Here is a 12,346-nt window from a genome sequence, read left to right on the forward strand (position 1 = left end):
AGGCAAAAATTTAGGCTGAATAAGTCCAACGTTTCACCTGCAGCTGCCTTTTATGAGGCACCAATGAAAGACATTTAACACTTTATGATTTGATCACCTGATATCTGTCCAGAGCTTAGCTGTATCTGAGGGGGCTGTGCCCTCAGGCTGACTGGCGACGAAGGAAAACATCAGTCTGAAATTTATTAGGCTGCTGAGTCACAGTGAGTCTCCAGAACTGCTTCACGGTGACATGACCTGATCTCTGTCCTGACACTTAAATGCAATTCTCTGCTGCTCTTACATCAGCTGTGCACTTGGAGATTGGCTGATGAAATTACAAGCCAGTAAAATACTTAGGTTCCATCTCTTAGGGTCATTTTATTTTAGAATATCAAAGATTTTTCCTAGCATGCTTTGAGCCCTATTCTCAGTCTGTACTGGCACATGGAAAATGATCATTGAATACTCTAAACATCGCCAGATTAGACCATTTGAATTACCCTCAACATGGTCTGATGTTGTAAGAAGTATGGCGTGACTTTTTTCTTTTTTTGTATCATGGTGTCAGCTAAATAAAAATTCAATACTAGCCTTAACATGAGCACAGGCCGCCATTCTGTAGCACCCTCAATTCTTCCAGCAGACATCTTTTCAGCTGTATTAGAAGTGAAGCTTATTCTGCTGTTTTCTGCTCACTCTAAGAGACTCTGGACCACAGCACCAGCAAATGTTTTCAAGCTTTAAATTCATTGTTCTAAAAACTTGACATTGTTAACAAAAGTGAAATGCATTTGCCATAGTATGTCATATATTACATAGAATCAAAGGGACGTCTGGTGCTTTTGCTTTCATGTCTTGACTTTTGATTCCAGACTCAAGCAAAGAACCATTGCCATTTTTATTATTACTTACATTAGACAATTTATCTAGACTGGATTTCAGTCTTCTGAATGAACCTCTCACCGCTGGAATATAAACATATCCATAGGAAAGAACTCCACACTTTGATTCTTTCTCAACAAGGCTTTATTTATACATACGGTATATACAAGACACAAAAAATAGCCACACTCAAAATGCCAAAGCATTTCTGTCAAAAGAAATACAAAGACGGACCCAGGAAAGTTAAAAACAACCCCTCAAAGTTAACAAATTGACCTGTTGTAGATAGAAGGCAGACACAATCTTATCTTACGATATATATCTATAGCAGAAAATGTAAAAAATAATAATATATATATATATTCAATAGAGTCAGGAAGCTCATCATCGTCCTTGTCAGAGTTATTGTAAAAATTGAAATCTAAAAGTTACACTTCAGAGACATCATGATGAAGAGAGTGACTGGCTGAAAACGATGATGCTGGGGGTAAAAGTGTTTCCACACACAAATGTACAATCCTGACTTTGAGTTTTACTCCACAAAAGAGAGATTAAACATGTCTGTTCATGAAAACAAAACAAGCACAAAGTAACACCAGACAGAGCTGTTAACTGCAGGGCGACTTTAAAAGAGGTTCGACTCTCAGGGTTTCTCCTTGGACACGGAATATATTTAGGTAAAAAGTCACTATAGCTATGGATGGAAGCACAGCAGCAAAGAACAAGTTCTCCTTTTTGTCAGAAGTGGACAGTAAAATAATCCAAGTTCCATCTTTAATTTGCACCCCCCCCCCCCCCCCCACACCCTGTAAACTGGCAGACCACGCACTGCATTGAAATGGCTTTAAGAGTTCTGGGGGTTCCTTGTTGATGAAAGATCCCCCGATACAGTCTGGAGCTGCTGAGGCTTCCTGGTTTGTCCATAAAGAACTTTAAAAACCAGCAGAAACAAATGAAAACGCTGGGTGATATCGACACATCCTAAAAAGCTGACACCTTCTAAATGCACATATGACCCCGGGCAAAGGTTTCTGAACACTTGGTTTTGCGTTCCAAGCAAAACATTTTCACAAACAGGCGACTATGAGCTTGATTACTCTCATCAGCAGACAACATGCTTCATACTGGTCTCACAGCTGATTTTAGGCTGACAGTTCACCTCCACCTGCCTTTAACGAGGCACTAGCTTAAATCCACATTAAGCACTCGATCATTATGGAGGCAAACGTCTTATCGCCGTGGAGACAGTTAGCTCTTACACTGAGGGAACTTACAATGACGTTGCTTGATATCGATCCAAAACTGAACAGTAGTTCAAAACCCTGACACTGATTTTAGACTACAACAATCTACAGTACATGCATCAGTGGATTCTACACACGACACTTCTGAAGCATCACTGATGTAAATGGACGAGTCGACACTGACCACCTGCCGAGGGCGAAGCGGGCGCCCTGCTAGGTGACAAAAAACGACACGCGAGAGACAGTGAACGATGGAGAGCAGAGCGTTTGCACACAGCTCTGCGCTGCTGGTTACAATTACTAGCACATGAAGAGAAGTGAACATGGCCGCACTTTGTTTTGCCACGTCACCGCGATCCCCTGAAGAAGCTGAAATTATTGAAAATGTCACAGTTAAAAGTTTTGGTGGGCCAAGAAAAGCCCAGCTCTTCACACAATGATAGAAATTTGAAAACAAAAGTGGACATGTGGGTTTTTTTGTAACCCAATAAAAGGCGAAAAGAACTGAAAGCAACCTGGAAATCAGTTTATTTCTGCAACACTAGAAGAATGACTGTCAATCTAGTCTAAACTGTTGCAGTACCACCTACGTCATTTGAAAAACTGACAAATAAAACCCAGTTTCTCCAAAATAAACATTAAAAATGATCTCATTCGGCCAAAGGCGTACAAAACATGATACACGCACATCATCAAAGAGGTGCACTGAAGAAGCACTTGAATATCCTCACGCTCGTCTCACTCTCATGGATGGTAAATTAAAAAAAAGCCACTGCATCTCCGTGGCAACATCCCTCCCGCCACCACACACATGCGTTCTCCTCCTCTTCTTCATCTGATCGATTCTAGCGTTTTCACACCACTGCTTTGATTTATTGATTCATGAGAAAAACAAATGAATAAATCAAGTGCTGTCTATTGGTCTTCTGGCGCCTCACTTGAAAGAGAAGAGAAGAAGGGCGGAGGAGGGGAGGAAGAAGAGGGAGAGAGGGCAACATTAAACATCTGGAACACGAGGTGCGAGGTGAGTCACCCAATGAAAAGGCTGAATTAAAAACGACTCATCAGGAAGTAGAATACTCAACGTAACATCCCATAGCAGGCAAGGCGCCCACGCAGTCATTCATATGAGGCTGATTTCTACCCAGGGGGCATCTGGCCCAGCTCTGCTCAGGAGGCAGGGGTCTGTTTTTATTTTTTCGGATCTACCAACTCAGATTTAACCTCTAATGTGGTTGTATTAGTCTCAAAGAGGCATTTATCTCCCTCCCTGCCTGTGGACTCCGTAACGCAACAGTCAAACTGTGTATTTGGTATCTGTCGGCCAAACTCGCGTCTCTAACCTGACGTGTTAAAAACAAAGCGACTGGTGCTGAGCTAGCTGCTATAAGGATGTCCGTTTCGTCCCACTATCCCTTACAGCTCTCCGAACTTGTCCGCGTAGCGACCCACGACGTTCTTGTAGCGGCCGCACTCCTTCCGTAGCTCGGCGACCTCCGTCCGCAGCGCTGCGTTCTCGCGCTCCAGGAAGGCTGCTCGGACGGTGATCTGATTCTCCTTTAGCCTGCGGGCGTCACGTGAGCGTTTGGCAGCCATGTTGTTCTTCTTCCTTCGCTGCCAGTACTTGTCGTCCTGGAGAGGTGGAGGAGAGAGAGAGGCGACAGCGGGGTTGGACTGAGTCGAGGAACACAACACCAGAAACCACCACGCGGTGAGGCAGCCTGTTTTACAGGCTTATTCTGAGAATTTTCAACACGTGAGCTCAAATCTGAAAACGGCAGAGTGCAAAATATGGCCACCAGCCAGGCTCTCCTTAGTGCATGTAAGCAACCCCATTGCACTGAGGCAGACCGGACAGGAAGGAAAACATCTATTGAAAATGAGCAGACTGCTGAGTCACTGTGAGTCTCCACAAGTGCTTCACTGTGACATGACCTCGTTTCTACCCTGAAAAACAAACCCTTGACTGCTCTAACATCCGGTGGACTTGGAAACCGGCTGATGAAATTACAAGGCAATAAAATATTTGCATTCCAGTTTCTTTGAGCAAACATCATTTTATGAATTTCCAAGTTTTTTTTTTTTCAGCATGCTTTGAGGTTAGCCCTACTCTACACCTCAGAGTGCACTGCTTACACCACAGCCCCATGACCACCACACTAGAAAATGATCATTAGACCACTTTAATAACTCTCCACATGGTTGTCTCACATTATAGGTTAGGTCTTTTTTGCATCGTGGTGTCGGCTAAATTAGAAATCTAAAAAAGACAACAGCATCAACAACTGATTTAAAGTCTTACATTTTAGATCCACCTACATGTAATCTATATATAACTATGCAAACTTGCAGCTCTAAACACTGAAGCTCTGCTTTCGGGTTACGTTCGCCTGTCTGTTGGGGTGTTTTCCTGAAAATAAACTATGCACAAGCTCAGTGAACTAACTGCTGAGGCTGCCCCTGCCTCCCTCCCAGCGTACCTTCTGTTCCTCGGGCACAAACACCTTCTTGGCCTTTTTGATCATAGGTTGCGGCTTGAGCTCGTCCTCAGAGAACTTGTGTTTGCGGGGGTCAAACAGCTCGCCTCCGGGCACGCTGGACAGGACCAGGTCGGTGGGATCTGGCTCGTAGTTGATTTCGATCTCGACGTCATCGGGGCTGATGGGCTCGGGCGTCGCTCTGTCTTTTTCGGTGGTCACCTCTGAGCAGATTGAAGAGGAACACGAGAACTGAAGGTCAGCAAGACTGAGTACAGTGACAGCATGCTTCTTTTTTAAAAAAATATTGTTTCTTTCCACCTTAACACAAAAAGGAAGAATTCACATTTTAAAAATTCTCATAGAAAATGACTTTTGGAATTTGCTGAATCTGCCAGCTTCTACACATCTGTGTATCGACTGAGAGGTCAGTGGTGACCTTCACCAGGGCTGCGTCTACCACTGCTCTTCTTTAACTCTTTGCAGGGTGGGTGGGTGTTCTAACATGTCAACACACACCAACCTCTGATAATCCTGTAGTTAACTCTGCTATCTTTGCTTAACAGGAGCACCAGCATGCATATCTGCCATCACCATCACCACCCACAGCTTGTTTCAGGACTAACTGACACTCTGAGATCACCCCAGTGTCACAGCACATCACCTCTGACACCTGTGACAAGCAAATACTTACACATAATTGCAATATGAAAAACATGTGCACACATTCACTGATGCTAGCACATTTTAATCTTGTGGTCAGACCTATTTGTGTCTAAATGTGGGTCTGTATGACACAGTGAACTGCTGCATCTTAAACCCTTGACCCTCTTCTAAACCACTACGAATTAACAGAACCCAAACACCTGATTTTCTGCCTTGTAAAATACAGATAGTAAGACTTTAGTGAACCCCTGCAGCCTTCTAGTTTCTGCTCCTCAGACCTCCACTCACCTGTAGTAACATCATAGATGATATCAGACTCATTCTTGGTGATGATGACCACTTCCTCCTCACACCTGTCCAGCTCCTGAATGGGCAGCAGGGCTGCTTGAGACACACTCGACGACTTGGTAACCTTAATCTGTGCAGCCTTTGGTTTCTTCAGCTCCATGGCGCTTGTTTCTGGGCTGCCCTTTGGGGAGTCCTCATCAGGCAAAGTGGGGATGCCGTTCTCCATGAGGAACTCCTCGAGGTCCATGTACTCCAGGTGGAAGTTTTCACCATCGTAGGGAATGGTTTTCTCCCAGATAGCGGGGGTCAGGGCTGCTGAAGGACCAATATCGCCACCTCCTCCGCCCAGGTCGACATCATCTCCCAGACACAGCTTTTCCTTAGTTTCTGAAATACAAAAAAGATACATATTTAGTTTACATGTATTCTTCATGACCCATAACCAGACGGGGGGGTTGAGTCTAAGCTTATGGAGGTCAAGGAGAAAACTGGTCAAGTGAAGCTCAACTGACAGCTCACCCTGTTTGAGGGGGTGGGACTACTTCTGTTTTTCCTTTCCAAAGAGAGCAATGGCAGAGAGGCATGAAACCTCAACAGGAAAAGGACAGGTTTTTACGATCCCACAGCTGCAAACTGCTGGCCAGTTTTACAACCACAGTGAATTTTTTTTACTGGACAGCACAGGGAGTACGTGTAGGAATGAAGGTACTGTGGCACTGTCAGACATTTACTGGTGACTTGATCGTGTCAATAAAACACTCATTGCGACTGGAAGAAGGGAACTTTCTGTCAAAATAACTGCATTTAAATGGAGGGGCGTGTTCAGAAAAGTCTGGATGCTGAGGTGCGTCTCAGTGATGACTGACGCAGCTCTGTCGCCATCCGCCATCACTCGAAAATTAGAGTCGTAGACTCTTTTTAAAAGTTTAGTACACGTTTTACCGAACATAGTAAAATGTTGAAAACGGTAAGAGATTTTATTTTTCCGCGCAAACGGAAGACCAAAGCTTTGGCCTGCAGGTGTCGCCATTTTTTGCATCAAACGCTTCGACACAGTGAACCACTTTGAACACAACAGCTTCAAGATGCTTCATAGAGCTTCATTTGCATCAGTCGATGGCTCTCGGGCTGTGGGCTCCGTTATGCGCCCCGTGTACACACGTTAAAATGGATGCACATGTGTTTACTCCGAGGGGATATATAGATAGATATATCTCTGTCGGTTGCATTGTTATGAGCCCATTTGTTTTCACGTGTTTTCGCCTTTTTTCGGCTAAGCTCGTTTTTAACCTACATTGTTCGCGCCCCCCCCCCGACAATTTGCTGCACTTACCGTCGTCGCCGTCCAGAATATTCGGCGGAGGCATTTCCATTATCTTCTTCAAAACCACCGGGAATGAACTGTGGGCCCCTGTGGCCGTTTCCAGTGTGATGAGGATCGGCTCTCCCGACATTTCCCCACCTTGTTGTTACTGTGATCCACGTAGCAAGTAGTACTGACCCAAAGGGCTCCGCAGTTGTCCTGTTTGCTCGATAACGTTTTCTACCCTCGTTTCAACGTCGTCCAGGCTGCCTCGTATGTTTTTAAAACCACAAAATTCACGCTGACCGTCGATATATCCCCCGAAATTAGCTCCGCTGCCCCACTTCCTCGAAGAACTAAACAGCCGGGAGCTTTTGTCGTTAAAGGCAAGCCACACCTCCTCTTCACTGAGCCCCGCCCAGCCTGGTTTTGATTGGCGGACCGTACCCTATAGTTATGAATAATCAATTGAATCGGTCCAACGGGGGCGGGAATTCTAGTGAGGAGGCAATAGCTGCTGCCAGTCGCAAGTAGCTGAACTGTCATTGGTTGACCGAGTTACATATGGTCCACTATATACATTAACTGAAAAACGTGCCATGTACCAAAGACGTTGACGTCACTGACCTGAATCGATTCGTTTCTGCAGTAATCGGCATCATTCATGACAGTTTGTTTTCTTATCCAGATCTTAAATGATGTTTCACATTGTACGCACAGACAAAGCCGACAGACCGGCTTTACAACTTTTAGTGAAGTTGCGTCAGTGAGTGCCTCTGCTGTGCCGTCACAGTAACACCGATTCCATTTCTTTTAATCCTGCAACTTCATTCATTATTCATCTCCTAGCAGAACACTGCCTAAGATGTCTATACATATGGTCAACGTATTGCTGCTCCCCATACGTGGCTCCGCTCACGTGCAAAAACACGTGCGGCTGCCGGCCTTACATATCTGCAGGCTCCGACCAATGGAGCGGCGGCGGCATGCGTCCTCACATGCAGAAACACCAAAAATGCACACACACTGAAGACGCACCTTCAGGTTTTAAGTTACATTGCTGCAGCCCAGCAGACGCCCCAAGGGCAAAGATTTGCGTGTAACACCAGAGTCCTTGTTGTGCTGTGGCCTCCACAGCACAGATCAATACAAGTAAGCTGCTCGTTGTGTTTATTGTGTAGCAGGAAAATAAGAAGGTCAATTATATGCGGCTTATTGATAACATACAAGGTAAATCCCATTTTGGAAAAAATGCTTATTCTTCATTTATTAAAGAAAACAAACCAGTACAGTTTCAAACAAAACAGGATGTAAGAGGTCTTGATCTTCAATAAAACATGGTTCTAATATTAAGTACATCCTGTTCTCTTTGATGGAGGAACATAAATAGAGGCTGGATCTCACACAACATCCAATATTCTCTCCAAAGTGTTTAGTGATGTCTCTAAAGGGGTTAGGTCAGTCTGTTTTACAGCAGTGCTGATGGTGGCGGGCCCCTCTTCCTCCCATGTTGCTTACATGTGTCACACAGAATCTGTTTTTGGCACAACATTATGAGGGGAGACCAAACCTTCAAGGTCAGCTTTTACAGTGTTAGATTCACAGTGAACATCACCTTCAAAATACCTCATTTAAAGCATGTGGCATTAAAATAATGGCATTAACATTTCTCCACACTACTTCTGAAATATTATTCTCAAGTCACAATAAAGACTTGACTTTCAGAACCTTCCCACAAAGAACCTGCTATCAATGACCATTAAGTAAGAAACTTGTACTCATGTGTCCGTGCACATCTCTACACAATTCTACACTGCAGGCCACATTTCCAAAACAAGCTCATCATATTTATAGTTTACAGGCACTTGTCACCTTGACATCATGTGAGTGAGTGTGTTCTCGCCCTGCTATTTTACATAAACACCTTAGCTGGCAGGTGCAGACATGGCCAGACACAGCAGCAGACACAGACTGTCCTGGCTCACGTGGATGCATCGTCCCAAATCTAATCAGTCCACAATGCCATTTCCGTGTGTGAGACAGTAAGTAAAAAGTAAATGGATTTCTCTGAAAGCAAGCTTTGTTGTCAGCATGACTGCGCGGTTTGGAACAAAATGGATTTCACTGACACGTCAACTTAACCAGAGCCACACGTTGAAACTGTGCATGCACATTCAAAATGTGCAAACTTAGAGGAGTGTTTGCAGGATATTTAGCCTTTTTTACACTGTTTGCTGTGGCTCAGACAAGTTATTGCTCACTATCACACACAGTGAAAACAGCCTCGATTCAGAGCAGATAGTGAGCCCTGTGTGAGGTCGTCTACATAAAGATGTGACTTAAAGTGCACGTTAGCTTCTGTCCCATGGGTGCAACAGTTAACAGCACAATCTAAAAATAAAGAAGGCACCGCTTTGAAGCCTACATAGTAAATTCTTAGCAAGTGCCATTGAGGGTCCTGCAGTGCACAAACAAACAGAGAGAATTATGAAATCTGCTCTGTGCTGGTACAGTGTCTCTTCACGCCCTGCAGCTCATGATCACGGCCAGCAGGGTGTTATGCTTTAATCGTTGGAATAAAAGTAGCAATTCAGCTGTCAAAAATCAAATCTAAGAGAAGACAATTTGAGTCACGAACCCCGTGAATTCATCTCACACTCCTGCCGAACTCCTAAAGATAATGCGGACATCTTCAGACAGCTCTAAAAACCTTAAATAATAAAGTACCTCCAAATAATTTCTGCAGAGTTGAAATATTCTGGAAGCAAACTACAGCAACTACCACAAATCCAAAATTGCCAAAGCACTTTATCCTACTCTAACATGGAAGAGAGAGCATGGTGATTGTACATTTGCAGGATGTTTTGTTGTGCTCCTGTAACACAACACACGGCAGTCTGAGAGGTGATTGTGACATCCTGTTTAATGGGGCCAGCAGCAACAGCACACCTCTCAATGTAATGATATTATTCAGCTCTAATCTGATGTATCCAAACACCATCCGCAGAAGGCAAACAGAGCCATCTAGTGATTTAATCAGGAATCTAACGACCTCTTCACACACGCACGTCCACTCAAGCCTGACAGACGAAAGCAGGTGACACACACAGATGCACACAGGCTGGGGGTCGTGTCAGCACAGGACCGCCTTCACCATCACTCCGATTTGACCAAAAACATTCACTCAGGACCAACGTCAAACAGATGGACAAAAGCAGGACCACGGTGTGTTTGCTTGTCCACAGAGGGAGCTTTGTTCTCCTTTATCTGATCAGCACATCAAGGACAGGATTTGTTAAGGCAGAAAACACTGATGTGTTTCAGCGATCCCCCACCAAACATGGGCTTCTGGTGACGCTGCTGGTGCTGAAGGACACTTGTGGGATCTGTTTAATGAAGATGCAGCAGGACAGAGACACCCTGTTCCAAGCAACTGTTCTTTTTGTTACTACGCAGGCAAACCACTGTCATGGTGTGTGTGAGTTGACATGAATGACAGCTTTTATATGATCACTGAGCTGAGTTTGGGGTCTAAAACTCTGATATAATGGTTAGCAGAGACATTAACTGATCATCTCACTGCAGCAGACAAACATACATTCAGAAAGTGTGTTACAAGTAAGTTAAGGTCCAGAAAGACATTTTAAACAGGCCACTTTACAACATGATGAAGGCCAAAAAGTTTGATACCAAAATATGAATCATTTCACTGTTCCACTGTTATCTTCCCAGACCCCATGACCATAACAGAGGATGTTTTTTTCTTCAAAAAGGAGCTGGAAAAGTACTGCTGCTACTGAAGACCATGTGTCTGCACTGCTTCTGAGGGAAATGGGGCAGATTCTGGCAACCTTTGCCCTCTAACTAAAGCCACAGAGCAGAGCCCAGCAGTCCAGCCACTGGCTCAACTCCCCTTCCAGCTCAGCTGACAGCGATTACGCAACAAGCGTGCGGTTGTTTGCAGAAACTTCAGAAATAGCGCATGAATGGTGATCCTGCTTGGCCTTTTCAAGAAAACAAACCCTTCAGTCCCGGTGCTGCATGCAACTTTGGTCAAAACTCCAACAAAACACACTGCACTGTCTGAGTGGACAGACACTTACCATTTTCTTCAAAGTTCGGGAGAGTAAATGGATGCTCAAGAAGAGCCCTGAAAACCTCCGGGATCTCTGCAGACATGTTTTTTGTTTCCCTTTAAACAGCAATTAGGTCAAAAGATGTGTCGGCGCAGGTCAGCAGCTCAAAAGAGGTAATATTAGAGTAAAATGAGAAGACGGCGCTAGATCCAGAAGGCCGAGTGACCGGCCTGACAGGCCCCGTGCAGAACTGCGAATGACAGAAGTTTAACAGGTCACACTATGAACTCCCCACAAGTTATTTAACGCGGCCCGCCCCCACAGCTCCCGTGCAGCCAATCAGCGGCCTACATTCCTGCAACAATCACCAGAAAGAGCAACGATCGCTCGGTAAATGTGTCCATCGCAGCGGTGACAGCCAATCACGAGCCGAGTCTGGATTACCTAAGGTTAAAACAAAAAACAAAAAGAAAAGAAAAGAAAGAAAAAACAAAAACAAAGTGGGAACCCTAAAAGTAGACCGTTATGCAATGAAGCGGGTAATAAAACACAGAATAGAAAATTATAATTTACAAACTTCAGCTCGAGCCAAAACAAACTGAGTTTTGTAAGAGATGCATTACAAATATCACCAATGAAGAACAAATATTTAATCAAAGTGATGCTGCAGGGGCTGTGGGAAAATCAAATATATACACCTTTGGCTACAAGGAGCTAACTTTAGCTTTACGTCCCTAGCGTAGCTGTAATATCTTGAAATGTGAGCTGGTGGTTAAAGAGTTTTTCAGTGTGTCACACACCCGTGCGAAGAGAACACGTGTTTCTCACCTCGGCTTGTCGCCGCAGGGAGGGCGCAGGGGAAGCTCAGCTCATCACAACTCATTTCCACCTGGGTGTGCCTGCAGGTGAGCACACACGAGGACCAACTGTCATACCTGCGTCGACCAAACCATCTATTAAAGTCAGGTGTTTTTGTTAAACTGCCGCACAAACGTGTGAAAAAGCGCGCTGGGCAGGTCGACGCTGACTCTGGAAAGTCACATTAGGTTTTAACTACTGTAACCATGTGGTGCATGTGCATAGGTGTATACCACAGAGGTATGAATGATTTGACCTATAAACTGACCCTTTTTAAGTAAGGAATGACTTTACTGCAACTTTTAATTGAAGTCTAAAGTCTATTGATTAAAGGCTATCAAACAACAGTCAAGCTCTATATGAATACTGAAACATGTTGATTCAATCCTTCCTCCTGTTGATTATTAGAGATCCCCTCCTAAACAAAAAACAAACAAACAAAAAAAACAACAACTTGGGATGTATTCAAGCAGCGTGCTCAGAACAGCAAACATTCATGTTTTCTAATAGAACCAGCCACACATGGCAGGGTCTGTTCACAACAATATGAACCGTGTGCTTTAATAAACA

The 12,346-nt window shown here is 44.3% G+C and overlaps 1 protein-coding gene across 2 annotated transcripts; it reads right to left on the bottom strand.

Annotated features, from left to right (window-relative positions):
• Positions 1 to 992: 992 nt before the first annotated feature.
• Positions 993 to 11,179, bottom strand: tefa (TEF transcription factor, PAR bZIP family member a). Of its 2 annotated transcripts, none has more exons than XM_070990914.1 (5): positions 10,946 to 11,179; positions 5,540 to 5,926; positions 4,589 to 4,809; positions 3,529 to 3,740; positions 993 to 3,045 (listed from the first exon to the last, which is right to left on the bottom strand). In XM_070990914.1, exons 1-5 carry the CDS (start codon positions 11,019 to 11,021, stop codon positions 3,024 to 3,026), a joined length of 918 nt encoding a protein of 305 aa, XP_070847015.1. In that variant the 5' UTR covers positions 11,022 to 11,179; the 3' UTR covers positions 993 to 3,023. The 2 variants fall into 2 exon arrangements, with proteins under 2 accessions (XP_070847015.1, XP_070847014.1); XM_070990913.1 differs by lacking the exon at positions 10,946 to 11,179 and adding an exon at positions 6,873 to 7,224.
• Positions 11,180 to 12,346: the final 1,167 nt, after the last annotated feature.

This window comes from Chaetodon trifascialis, chromosome 21, assembly GCF_039877785.1.
Source record: "Chaetodon trifascialis isolate fChaTrf1 chromosome 21, fChaTrf1.hap1, whole genome shotgun sequence".
NCBI classification, from domain to species: domain Eukaryota; kingdom Metazoa; phylum Chordata; class Actinopteri; order Chaetodontiformes; family Chaetodontidae; genus Chaetodon; species Chaetodon trifascialis.

Excerpts from the sequence above, each read along its gene's own strand:
- tefa (XM_070990913.1), bottom strand. The coding sequence starts at position 6,993 with ATGTCGGGAGAGCCGATCCTCATCACACTGGAAACGGCCACAGGGGCC. Across the intron at positions 4,810-5,539 it reads CATCTATGATGTTACTACAG|AGGTGACCACCGAAAAAGAC; the intron begins GTGAGTGGAGGT and ends CAATCTGCTCAG. Across the intron at positions 3,741-4,588 it reads TTGTGCCCGAGGAACAGAAG|GACGACAAGTACTGGCAGCG; the intron begins GTACGCTGGGAG and ends CCACCTCTCCAG.